The sequence below is a fragment of the Ursus maritimus genome, unplaced genomic scaffold (genome assembly GCF_017311325.1).
Source record: "Ursus maritimus isolate PB19 unplaced genomic scaffold, ASM1731132v1 scaffold_16, whole genome shotgun sequence".
NCBI lineage: Eukaryota > Metazoa > Chordata > Mammalia > Carnivora > Ursidae > Ursus > Ursus maritimus.
Window position 1 is genome coordinate 62,694,961 of NW_024424008.1, and position 13,541 is coordinate 62,708,501.

General features: G+C 47.8%; 1 protein-coding gene across 1 annotated transcript in view; it reads left to right on the top strand.

Annotated features, from left to right (window-relative positions):
* Window positions 1–4,509, top strand: part of TMEM123 (transmembrane protein 123) — a 49,041-nt gene extending 44,532 nt beyond the window's left edge. Inside the window, exons 3-5 of the mRNA XM_040631288.1 lie at window positions 643–906; window positions 1,758–1,911; window positions 2,631–4,509. Coding sequence (XP_040487222.1) covers window positions 643–906; window positions 1,758–1,911; window positions 2,631–2,655 — 443 coding nt within the window. The 3' untranslated portion in view covers window positions 2,656–4,509. The remainder of the gene's footprint in view (window positions 1–642; window positions 907–1,757; window positions 1,912–2,630) is intronic.
* Window positions 4,510–13,541: the final 9,032 nt, after the last annotated feature.

The following is a 13,541-nucleotide window of genomic DNA, read 5'->3' on the forward strand; positions in this document are numbered from 1 at the left end:
CTTTAGGCGTTTTGGGGAGTAGTGACAGGATCAGTACCTGACTTTTCATGACAACCTCCATGTGAGGTGTGACCCGAGGAGCTGGCCCAGGTGCTGGCCGTTATGAAGCCTCCAGAGACAGGCTGAGGGAGATGATTTCCAAGCAGCCACGCTGGGCGCCAGCAGGTGACGTCCCAGTGCACTCGGGAAGTCTCCTTGACCTTCCCAGAGACGCGCTCTGTTCCTGTCCCGCGTGGGGGTTAACAGCTCGTGCTCGCTGGTCCTGATGCTCCTGGGAAGGAGGTGACACAGAAACCGCTTCTTGACAGACCCTTCCTTCCTCTGTCCACCCGTCCATCCACAATACTTGTGGCAGGGCGGCAGTAAGAGGTTCCGACAGAGATGGTTCAGACACGGTCCTCGTCCTGAAGGAATGCAGTCCTCTGGGTTATTTCCTACCTTCCACTAGTTGCTAACTTGGTGGAAACGCAGGCTGGGATCCCGCAGGGTCGTTCACCATCTGAGATACTGAGTTGCTGTAAAGCGCTGGTATCGGCGGGTTCAGCGTCTTCGTGCTGTTGTGTCTGACCGTGGAGGCCACCGCGACCGGGTCGATGACCTGAGCCTCGGCCCCAGTGCTAACGTTTCTCGATCCTCCTGCAGAGAATGTCACCGCTGTGACCTCCAACCACACGAGCCAGCCCGCCAGCACCGTGAGGCAGTCGACGACTCCAGTGTCTTCCGTCTCCAAGACAGAGCCCGTCACGGCCTTGATGTCCACAACAGCTACAACCACAGCACCCAGAGGCTCTGGAGACAGTACTAACACCAGCTCAGTTTCACAGAACACGACCCAGACGACGCCAGCCACAGTCACCACCACAGCCCACAACAGTTCAGCCACATCTGTTTCTTCATCTGTAACAAGTAGGTATCAAAGCTACCCTGTTTCTGTGCTGAACGTAGGGGTCACGTGCCATCATCGTGCCGTTCTGCAAAAGCAGAAATGCGGACGGGGTGTCCTGTTGCATATATCAGCCACAGGATGACGGCAGGGCCGTGTCCTAGCAGGGAACTGTACCTTCCGTGGTTTGAAAAAGTGCCTGGACCTCCGGCTCCCTCGTTACAGGGCAGAACTAGGCAGCATCAGCCCCTGGGTTTCTCAACCCCAGTCGTGGTTAACGGTGGTTCATTTCTGCCACTGAGCTCATCACGTGGTCTCAGGCAAGCACTGCTGTCAGCCAGCACTGACCTTGTCACGTGTGCAGAGGTCAGCTGCATGTAGAAGCTCATGGCTACATGGATGAGCACAAGCAGAAGGCTTTCTGGTTTCCACTCCAGCCTTACTACAGTTTATGTTCCGAAATCAACTATAATGTCTCCAGGGCTTTCAATGTGATAAAGCCAAAACAGTTTAAGTCCCCCAATTTATTCCAAAGGAGAAATTTCAGTTAGAACCATTTGGACAGGATCCAGCAGCAGGATCACCACTGGCATGCCCGGACCTGTGGTTAAGGCGTGAACACTTACGAGGACCAATAAGGAAACACATTTCCCCACATCGGGGGCTGTGGTCGAAGGTCGGGGTCCAGCAGAACAAAGACCCTCAGATGCTGGGGCGGCAGGTGCGGGGGGAGAAGTGCTGGATCGGCTGCAGGGACCCAGAGCCCAGCCGTCACCCAACACAAAGCAGGCTTTCTCAGAAAATCAGAGTGGCAGCTCGTTATAGTAAGTTTGTGTAAAAGCAACTAAAGCCTCTTTTTTTCGTTTTCTTCTAGTCACACCCACTATTAATTCTAAGGGAAATCCAGGATCAAAATTTGATATTGGCAGCTTTCTTGGCGGTATTGTGTCAACACTGGGAGTTCTGTCGATTCTTTACATTGGATGCAGAACGTATTATTCGAGAAGAGGCATTCGGTATAGAACCATGTGAGTTTTGACCAGAACTTATTTCTGTATTTCCTTAAATACCACGACAAAATGCTAGAACAGAACCCCAAGTTTAGGAATCGCATTCCATTAATCCTCTGTGCCCACGGCAAATCGTTCATTACCTGCAAACACAGATGGATGTACGTGCCTATGAAAATGTTGTACTTACGTTGTCTCTTTTCAGTCGGGCCTGTAAGCGTAAAAAACACCTGTTCGGGCCCCGGGAGGGTGCCGGCGAGTACGTCTGAAGTTAGGGTGCACGCTACAGTCTTGTGGTTCATTCAGCCATTTCCCTTAGTGTATGTCAAAGCCAGTGGTTGCTTCGAAATTATTTTATGCTGGTCCCATGAAAGAAACCGAGGCCTTGCATATCTAGGAGTGAGCGCCCACGCAGGGGCCTAGTGCTCAGTGTGGCGCTACCGGGGACGTGGCAGGGGTCCGTCCCACACTGCCTTAGCTTCCGGTCCTGAGTGAAACAGGGTAATGACATGAGTCTGTCGTAGCGCACCTAACACGGGGCACATGTTCAAGGAGTCGTGGGTGCTTGGGGGGGTCAGAAGTTGCACAGCAGAGGTGTGGGTGTAAGTCGGCTGGAACCCGTAGCCATAAAGAAATGACTGTGCTGATCCTAGAACTTGAAGTTATTTAAAAATGAGAACCAGACCACTTTGACGCAAATGGAAAACAAAGTAATTTTAACTTCTGATCTATTACAGTGACGAACACGATGCCATCATTTAAGGAAATCCGAGGGCCGATGGAAAGATGATAGCTGCCCTCTCGATTAATTTTAGTCATTCTTGAAAAGAATACACAGGCCATGCATATAATGTACAACATACTATATAAACATGTAAAGATTCCTCACTGTTACTAAAGGTAAAAAGGGTTTGGTTTGGGTTTTTTAAATGAGTATTTGGAGCCTATCATGTTAAATAGTAAGAGAAGTCTGCCCTTTCTGTGGCACTGGTCCCACTGGGCAGTAACTGGACGACCACCTCACTGAAGGGCACAGTGCCACCGAGCCCACAAGTACGGACCGCAGGGTTTTCACACAAATGCCACACGGCAGAAACTCGAGGAATAAGCCAGCTTTTGCAGCTTAGTACTTGGTCTAGAAGCAACACGCACTGCCCCCTGCCCCACTCAGAACTAGACCCAGCTGTGGGGCTCGGCGCTGCTGGAGCCTGTGTTCCTACGACAGCTGCTTCCAACCACTTAAGTAGTGTTGCCTCCGGGTAATTTCAGTAAATTGCGATGTTGAGTTAGGTTTTTTGCTACTGTGAGAATAGTGTCACTACTGGCAATGGCTTTATTTCATATGCAAGCTAATTTTATGTGTGGTGAATATTTGTAAGAGATGCAGAACTTCACGTAGCGAGGACCATGTAACGCAATGTAAGCCTCCCGAACAAGCTGCAGGGCTCCGTCTGGGGGGCACCACCAACCACGGCTCTGTTCCTCAGCCCATTCCGCCTGCAGGACGACAGTGCTGCATTTTTGTGCACTGTTGATTTTACTCAGATTTGGGGAAATTGCATTTTTATATTGAAAAAAAAACCTTTGTATTGGGATTTTTAGTCCTCTCCAGGCCTCGTCTCCCGTGGAGGGACACTCGGCTGTATTACAGTAACAGAGAAAGCACAGTGTTGGAGGAACACTGGTGTCCCTCAGTGTCTCTCTGAGGGTTCGGTTTTATAGTTTATATTACAGCAGCCAAAACTCAGGGTCAAGTTTGGCAAAAAAAAAAAAAAAAAGTATTTAGTCCTACTACGTGACCACCCAAGATAGAAATACCATCTTACTAAAGTACAGCCTGTTTCTGCTAATCCAAAAATAAGCTAAGAGCTGTCCTTGTGACCTTGCGTCTATATTGAATAAGATTTAAATGTAACTTGTGATCAGTTTTTGGTTTTCAGAGGATGCCAAGAATTTTTATAAAAGCATCATTTCTACTCACTGTGCACTGGGCTGAGGCAAGGATCGGGTGACAGGGCAGGTCTGCAAGGCGCGCATTGTGGCGGGAAGCCCGGTCCGCCCCAGTCTGCAGAGAGAGGTGGGCTAGTTAGTAACATACCAGGCACCTGCCTGGGGTCCAGCTGCTTTCATTTCTTTGCAAAACAGACGTAAGCTGCAAGTAGATGCTTCTGTCTTAAGTACAACGCGAGCCTTTTAAATTGTTTCTGCAGCACTTGGAAGAAGGGTCACTAGATACTTTGCCAGCTGCCTGTGCTTTGGGTCTAAACACTGTCTTATCTATCTGGAAGCTGTTATTATTTTCTGTCCCCGCACACAAAGGGGGAAGTGGGGGCACGAACCATGGCTTCCCCGGGGCGCACATGTCCTAATTCTGCTTGCATTGAGAATGTATTTACTTGAAGATCTATTAGAATCCAATCTACGACTTTAGATAACCCAAAACCTGAGTATTTCCCATACAGATAAATGAGAGTTAGCAACATATTAGAATTTTGTATTTTTCAGGAGAAAAACTTAAAGCAAATTCCTTTTCTCTTTTTATTATAATGACCAGCTTTTGGTATTTTCACTGTTACTGAGATCTATTTTTAGAATAAAATTTTGTTCTCCATCTAAGAGTTTCGTGTGTGTGGTTTTGCTTCATTTCCTCAAACTCCAGAGAAATGAAAAGCCCCAAGTAAAGAGGCATATTTTAAGGGTAAAGTGACACTATTTAAGTGTGGTTGGCTGGACCAGCAGTCTCACCTGCAAACCTGGTAGAAGCAGGAAGTCGTCAGGACCACCCCAGACCTCCTGAATCCATGTTCCAACAGTCCTACCCGGAGAGTTTCCAGAACAGCAACGTTGGACAGGTGCTGCTCAGTTCATGCCACTTCTTTGTTCTGTTGGGTAGAAAACAGGTATAGTCATGTTAAATACGCATCAGCTGTACAGACCGCACAGCAAGATGCAGAGGGTGTCCCCCAAGCCCCCAGTGTGCCCTCAACCCCTGGGACCTGACACAGATGCGGGGGGCAGGGTGCTGTGTCCACGGGACCCACTGCAGCTCTGCCTCGTCCCGGTCCTCAGAAGAACCCCAGCAGCCCTGGAGCCCGGTCTGCCCCTGCCCAGGCAAGGGGCTGAGCCCCAGGCCGGCCGCCACAGCTGAAAAGAGCTCTAGCCAGACTGAATCCACAAGTAGTAGAAACCCTCAACGGACCAGTTAGGGGTAAGCAGACCGAATCACTCATCAAAATTCTTCTAAAGAAAAGCTCAGGACCAGGTGGCCTCACTGGTAAAGTTTACCAAAGAATTTATGCTAATCCTTCCCAAAACAGGAGGGAACACGCCCAAATTCTTTTCTAAAAGTGCTGTCTCTGCCCAACGTGGGGTGTGGACTCCTGAGCTCACGAGTCACAGGCCCCACCTGAGCCAGCCTGGGCCCCGCCCGCCCGAAACACATTTTAAAAAGCCAGCATCACCCTAATACCAAAGCCAGAGAAGGACAAACCAGAAAACGTGAAGGTAAATCCCTCATGAGTATAAACGCAGGCATTTCTTCTACTATCAGAACCCACCCCACTGGCAGGCTCGCTCACCACGCCCATCTGGGACTCATCCCTGGGACGCAGGTAAACCCGTGCAGCACACAGCGCTGACAGACTGCGCCGTCTGGGTGCTTGCAGACACAGAAGCACCGACAACATTCAACATCTGCTCATGACAAAACCGTAGATACCGAAGGAACGTCCTTCCACGTAGTGACGTCCACGCAGGCCTCCAGCGGTCCAGGGTCAGGAGGGAGGCGGGGTGCCCACTACTGCACACAGCACAAGGAGTCCTAGCCACAACAGTCCTCATTTGCACACGTTTTCATAAAGTCCTAAAGACTCCACCAAAACCTGCTGGAGCTAATGGATATACTCCGTAAAGCTGCGGGATACAAAATCCACATTCCAACAACAGCGGCATTTCTATATACTGACGACAAAGTATCTGAAAAATAAGGACCATCCCATTTACAACAGCGTCAAAAACAAAATAGGATTAAATTTAATCAAAGAACTGAAAGAGCTCTACCCTGAAAACCAGATATTGGCGAAAGACACTGAAAATATAAATAACAGAAAAAGCATCCCGTGTTCATGGAATGGTACAGTTTATACTAATGAAGCCCATAATTTGTAGTCCTCTGAAATCTGATGCCCATCCTACCTTTCCAACCTTGTTTCCCATTATTCACCTTCGTTGTCCAAAAATGCCTGATGCATTTGTCTTTCTTTGTATTTCTCCCTCTGCCTGGAAAATACTACCCAATACCTCTGTTGTCCAACTTAGCATACTCTAATCCTATTTAATCCTCAATAGCCAATTGCAGACACACAGATCAACGCAATAGAGTAGGGAGCCCAGAATAGACCCTCAGCTCTATGGTCAACTAATCTTCGACAAAGCAGGAAAAAATATCCAAAGGAAAAAAGACAGTCTCTTCAATAAATGGTGCTGGGAAAACTGGACAGCCACATGTAGAAGAATGAAACTGGACCATTTCCTTACACCATACACAAAGATAGACTCTAAATGGATGAAAGACCTCAGTGTGAGACAGGAATCCATCAAACTCCTTGAGGACACAGGCAGCAACTTCTTGCTAGACACGTCTCTAAAGGGAAACAAAGACAAAAGTGAACTATTGGAACTTCATCAAGACAAAAAGCTTTTCTTTTTAATAATAATTTTTTATTATGTTAGTCACCATACAGTACATCCCTAGTTTTTGATGTAAAGTTCCATGATTCATTGTGTATAACACCCAGTGCACCATGCAATACGTGCCCTCCTTAATACCCATCACTGGCCTATCCCATTCCCCCACCCCCCTCCCCTCTGAAGCCCTCAGTTTGTTTCTCAGAGTCCGTAGTCTCTCGTGGTTCATTCCCCCTTCTGTTTACCCACCCCCTTCCTTCTTCCCTTCCTTCTCCTACCCATCTTCCTGCTATTCCTTATGTTCCACAAATGATAGCTATTGTGGACAATGCTGCTATGAACATTGGGGTGCATATGGCCCTTCTCTTCACTACGTCTGTATCTTTGGGGTAAATACCCAGTAGTGTAATGGCTGGGTCATAGGGTAGCTCAATTTTTAACTTTTTAAGGGACCTCCACACTGTTTTCCAGAGTGGCTGTACCAACTTGCATTCCCACCAACAATGGAAGAGGGATCCCCTTTCTCCACATCCTCTCCAACAATTGTTGTTTCTTGCCTTGTCAATTTTTGCCATTCTAACTGGCGTAAAGTGGTATCTTAGTGTGGTTTGGATTTGAATTTCCTGATGGCTAATGATTTTGAATGTGTCTGTTAGCCATTTGTATGTCTTCATTGGAAAAGTAAGACAAAAAGCTTTTGCACAGGAAAGGAAACAGTTGACAAAACTAACAGACAACCTACAGAATGGGAGAAGATATTTGCAAATGACATTACAGATAAAGGGCTGGTATCTGACGTCTATAAAGATCTTACAAAACTCAACACCCAAAAAAATGAATAATCCAATTTAAAAATGGGTAGAGGACCAGAATGGACATTTCTCCAAAGAAGGCACACAGATGCCAACAGACACATGAAAAAATGCTCCACATTGCTCATCACCAGGGAAATACCACCTCCCACCTGTCAGAATGGCTAAAGTTAACAACTCAGGAAACAACAGATATTGGAGAAGATGCGGGGAAAGGGGAACCGTCTTACCCTGTTGGTGGGAACGCAAGCTGGTGCAGCCACTGTGGAAAACAGCATGAGGGTTCTCAAAAAGTTAAAAATAGAGCTACCCTACGACCCAGCAATTGCACTAGTAGGTTTTTACCCAAAGGACACAAAAATACTGATTCTAAGGGACACATGCTCCCTGATGCTTACAGCATCACCACCAACAGCTACATTATGGAGAGAGGCCAAATGTCCATCGACAGACAAGTGAAGATGTGGTGTGCAAATACAGTGGAATATCAGCCATAAAAAAGAATGAAATCTTGTCAGTGGCGACGACATGGATGGAGCTGGGGAGTACTATTCTAAGCAGTCGGTCAGACAAGACAGATACCATACGACTGCACTCATATGTGGAATTTAGGAAACAAAACAAATGAGCAAAGGGAAGAAAAGAAAAGAAACCAAGAGACAAACCAAGAAACAGACTGAACTACAGAGAACACACTGAAGGTGACCAGAGGGGAGACGGGCGGCGGGGGGACAGGGGGACGGGCTAGTGCACCTGTCGTGATGAGCACGGGTGACGTACGGACGTGCTGAATCACTACACTGTACACCCGAGATTAATACTACACTGTATGTTAACTGACGAATTACAAACAAAATAACTGATTACTACTTTCACTAACATTATCTGAAGAAATCCCCAGAGCACTTAACCTGAACTCCTCTTACGTGTGGACAGCAATGCACCTCGCGGACGGAGCCTCGGTATCCCGTATCCACGCCACTGCAGCGACGTGCTTCAAACTACAAGACCCCTCCCTGTTCTCACAACGCTTGTTCTCTGGCACCGCCGTTCCGCTCGGCTCCAAACCCATCACTAATCTCCATACCTGCCCTCATGCTTTTTCAACGTCAGTGTCTGTAAAATGTACCCCAATGACTCCAAATCATGCTAGAGTATGAATTACTCCAGCAATCACAATCGCCTCAAAATGGAAAAGCTTCCTCAAGAGATAGTGAATTCTGCTGGGAACACAACTGTGCCCGTCATCATGGGGAGTGCTGTAGAGATAATTTACCTGATGAGGACAGAAAAATCTTTAGTTTCCTTTTTCCTTGTAACTTTGAAACTGCTATCATGATTTGTCTTTATAGAAAACTCATTGGGTATTTGCCTACGGACTTGGAAGTACAGACCTTCGAGGCCTGCTGTCCAGTGACGAAGTAGCTGGAACATTCGTGTGCACACGCACGATGCATGGTGAATGCACGGGGATTGCCCCGGGGACATTCCAAGTCCTGGTGGGGAGTCACAGAGGATTTAACATTTTGCTTTATATACTCATCCTGAGGGAGTCTTTCCCAGGTGTCTATTCAAATTCTACCCGGCCTTTAAAACACAACAGCGACAACAACACTGTGAGGAATGCAAGTTATGACTCCGTTTATGCTACTTGGGGACGGGACCACAGCCCCTGCCGTGAGCAGAGCCCACTGAGAGAACAGTTCCCATGTGGCACCCACGTGTGATCCCACTTAACCTTCTGACCCACAGGAAGGGCAGAAACTGACGCTCAGAGAAAAGCCGAGGAACAGAGGGATAAAGGGCTTGCCGAAAGCATTATTACTCAGGAAATCCAGGCTCTTCTCACCTTACACATGTAAGCAGCACATATAAGCACCTGTGGCTTATAAGCTGTGGCCAGAACTGCGGAGGGTTAACAGCTGCAAGGACTCGCAGCCTGAGACGTGTCTGGACCCCATTCTCACCAGAAAGACCACAGGGTCTAGCATATACTGTCACGGTTTTCCCATTTCTGCTAAGCTAATCACACGTACCCCGACACACCAACTAGACAGCAGAGTCCACTGTGGGTCTGTGGGGCCCCATAAATAACACCTGTTTTACCCAAGTTCAGGACCAGTAAGGGATGAAAGCAGTCATCACACGGCGATGAAAATGTCAACTCCATTACTGATACAGACTCTGGGACACAACAGGTGAAGCTTCCAACACCAAATCCCAGAGGAAGCCTTTACCACCAGGGACTGAGAGCACTGAGAGCCCAGGAGGCCAGCGTCGCAGGGGAGCAGAGCAGACCACAGGCACCCTGCCTCCCACAGAGCCCGAAGGGGAAGGACGCGGCTCAACGACCCAAGTCTCCCTCCAAAAGCATGGAGACTGCGGCGGACAGCCGACCAAGAGAACTTCGGTGATGGAAGAAACACCAAGAATGCACGTCCTCCCCAGTCCAATTCCTCCTGGGTTCACGTGTAAAGAGCAGGACTGACCGGGACCATTCATGGGATCCGTGAACTCCGAGGGTCTGAGACACTCTGGGGCTCTGACAACTCGCCATGGGACTGCCACTCTCGCTGACGTGCGAACGCAGCAGCGCCATCACCGCCGACGGCCGGCGGGGTCCGCGTCTGGGGCTCCCGTGCGCCAGCGGCCACAGCCGTCCCTGCCCGCGCTCCGTAACACAGACACTGCCCCTGCGCAGAAGACAGAGACACGGTCAAACTTGCATCAAACCTGACCTCGAGCGTTCGTCGCTTTAATACTATGGGACGAAATGGGAAGCACATCTAAGTACTTCCGCTCCAGACCGAACGACTGCGGAGCGGCACCTGTGTGACCCGACAGCCGGCTGAACGGCGCAGCGCGTGTGCTGAGAAGGGCACAGGAGTCCTGGCGGACGGAACCGGCCGTCGTGCTCTCAGAGCGTGTCGCTGAGGATAAAGACCGCATTTTTAAGCTAACATGAAAACCTTACAGGACTTGTATCCTGTGAGCTGGAAGGCTTCCCGAACCCTAGACTCGCCCTGACGATCCTGATGGGGAGACTCACCGAGGGGTCCGTTGATAACGAGCCATGACGTGTGTCAGCACTGAGAAAGCCGCACAATTCAGCGAGTGAGTATTTTCCAAAGGACTAAAGGCATCATGGTTCGTGACTACACGCGGGTTAAAGACCCATGCGAAGTGCAAGATTCACCAAGGAAACTTAATGCACTTGACCCTTAACACGGCCGTGATCACCGTTGGTCTACTTAGAATGTGGATGTTTTCAGTGATTATATAAATGTGCAGTATCAATACAGTGCTGTAAATGTATTTTCCTGATGGTTTAACACTTACTTTGCTCTAGTATGCTTTAAGAATGCAGCACATGATACACATAACATAAAAATACGTACTGATCAACTGTCAGGACTAAGGCTCCAGTCGACAGGAGACTATTAGTACTTAAGTTTGGGGCAGTCAGTAATTATACACAGATTTTCGCCTGTGTTGGGGGATTTGTGCCCCTAACCCTCGTGTTGTACAGAGTCAACTGTGTAAGAGAAACAAAAAGATCACTGAACAGTTAAAGGATCAATGTTGCTGGGGGCTGGGGGGTGGAAGGAATGAACAGGCGGACAGAGCTTTAGGGCAGTGCAACTCTCCTGTATGTTACAGTCTCACAACCCTGAGGCCATGACCTGAGCCGAAATCAAGAGCTGGACACTTAGCCACCCAGGTGCCCCAGGAACTCTGTACTTTCTGCTCAATTTTGCGATGAACCTAAAATAGAACTTTAAAAAAATGTATAAATTAATAAATTCTAAAAACTTAAACTAAAATTTTTTAAGTCCATTGACACGATTTTAGACTCCATACTTCAAATACCTTTCAAAAGTTTCGGTGTAACATCAAAAACAATATCCACAATTATCTGAAAAATCCTCCTTCCTTTTCTAAATACATATTCTGAGAAGCTGATTTTTCTTCATATACTGAAATCCAAGCCAACACATTACAATCTAATTACAGATTAGATGCAGAAGCAGATACAAGAATTCAGCTATTAAGCCAAACATCAGATCTTTGCTAAAATCTAACAAATTAATGCCATTCTTCTAAATTTTTTACATGATTATTTTTCTTGAGAAGTGCTACATTAACACGTACTGTGCATTTTTTAAAAGGAATACTTATTTCGTTTTTAAAAGAATTATTAAGTGTTTTAAAAATCTGCTGTAATTTCTAACTTGGTAAGTATCCGTAGATACAACCCATGTGCATACGAGCTCTTTGGGGTCCTCAGGCGTATTTAGGGCTGTACAGGGATTCTGAGACCAAGATGTTTAAGAGCTGCTACCATGCATCAGTAGGTTTATTTCACATAACAGAACACTTCTAGAAAACAACGTCAATCTGTCTTCAAAGCTGACGGCCAGACGTCCTTTGACTTACAGGACGGCGGTCAGCAAGTAAAAGGGCCTGGGCGGCTGGCCCAGGTGTGGACAGGAGAGCGCTCTGCTCAGCTCCGGTACTTGGCTCTCGAGAGAGAGCGGGGGGAAATCCCAGAGCAGAAGCAAGAGGTCTGACAAATGACTACACAATTCCGTTTATATTAAGAAGATAAAGAAATAGAGCCATAAATTATTTTCAAAGATAAGTTAAAAAACCCAAACGTGTAGTTGAACAAGAGATGAAGATTTTAAGGTCAATATTTTGGACTCCCTTCCATGTGGACCACACACAGCTGACCCATCGCGGACTCCCCTTCGTGCAGCCGCAAGTCGCTGTGTAACTTCGCACCCCCCCCGCCAAAAAACTCTAATAACCTCCTACTGACCAGAAGCCTTACCAGCGACAGTTAACACGGGACCTTACGTATTATACACGGTATAACACCACCTTTTTCTTTTTTTTTTTTTAAAGATTTTATTTATTTATTCGACAGAGATAGAGACAGCCAGCGAGAGAGGGAACACAAGCAGGGGGAGTGGGAGAGGAAGAAGCAGGCTCATAGTGGAAGAGCCTGATGTGGGGTTCGATCCCACAATGCCAGGATCACGCCCTGAGCCGAAGGCAGACGCTTAACCGCTGTGCCACCCATGCGCCCCGACACCACCTTTTTCTTCATATTTTTTTGGAATTTCTAGACTACAGTTTGCGAGTTTTTTCAAATTGTTGCAAATCTCAAAAAAAATTGCCCAGTATATTTGCTTGAACAATCTGCTTACCGTGGCCCCACACAGTTCACACCTGTGCCGTTCGAGGTCCCACCACACGATTCACAGACCGCACCTACCGCTCCAGTAATCCAGCTCAGGCCCCTGAGCCTATGGCCGCACATTCCCAACACACAGCTAACACGCACCCCAGGGTTCTAAGGGTTAAACGATACAATAAATACACCGAACGGAGCGTCTGACAGTCGCCCACTGGCTCAACACCACGAGTACGTGTAATGACGGATTCTCATCGTCAGGAGCCTCGGAGAGACTAAAACCCCCCTCTCTGCTCCAGGCAGAGAGGAGTCAGCACGGGGATAAAATATTGCGTCACCGTTTACTTCTACTTCACGCAGTACTTTCACCGAATGCAAAAAAACACAGAAGTTCTTACACATTATGAAAACCGACTAGCTGAACAAAGCCACATCAGGTAAACTTTCAAATAAACAAACGTCAAATCATATGCTGGATGACAGCCCGTGCCATTTTTAAAAATATGAATACAGCTTACTAGAACAGTTGGTCCAAAAAGCACAAGCCAAGCAGTCAGGTCGACCTATGTTCAAATTGTACTCTGTACCTGCGGAAAGGCTGCAGGCTACCGCGCTCGAAGCCGCCGGCCCCTGGCACTGCTTGTGAGGGCCGCCTAACTAAACACCAGACCGACTCAAGCAACGGAAAGTTCTTTTCTCACCGTTTCTGGTGGCCGCACGTGCAGAGATCCAGATGCTGGAAGACACGGTTTCTTCAGAGGCTTCTCACCGCGGCTTGCTGGTGGCCTCATGGCCGTCCTCCTCTGGCATCTTCACAGGCTCCTTCCTCCAGGCGTGTCTGTGATCTGAGCTCTTATGAAGACACTAGTCCTTTTACATTTGGGCTCAGAAGACCTCATGTTGCCTTACTTACCTCTCTAAAGGCCCTATCTAGAAAGGCAGTCACACTC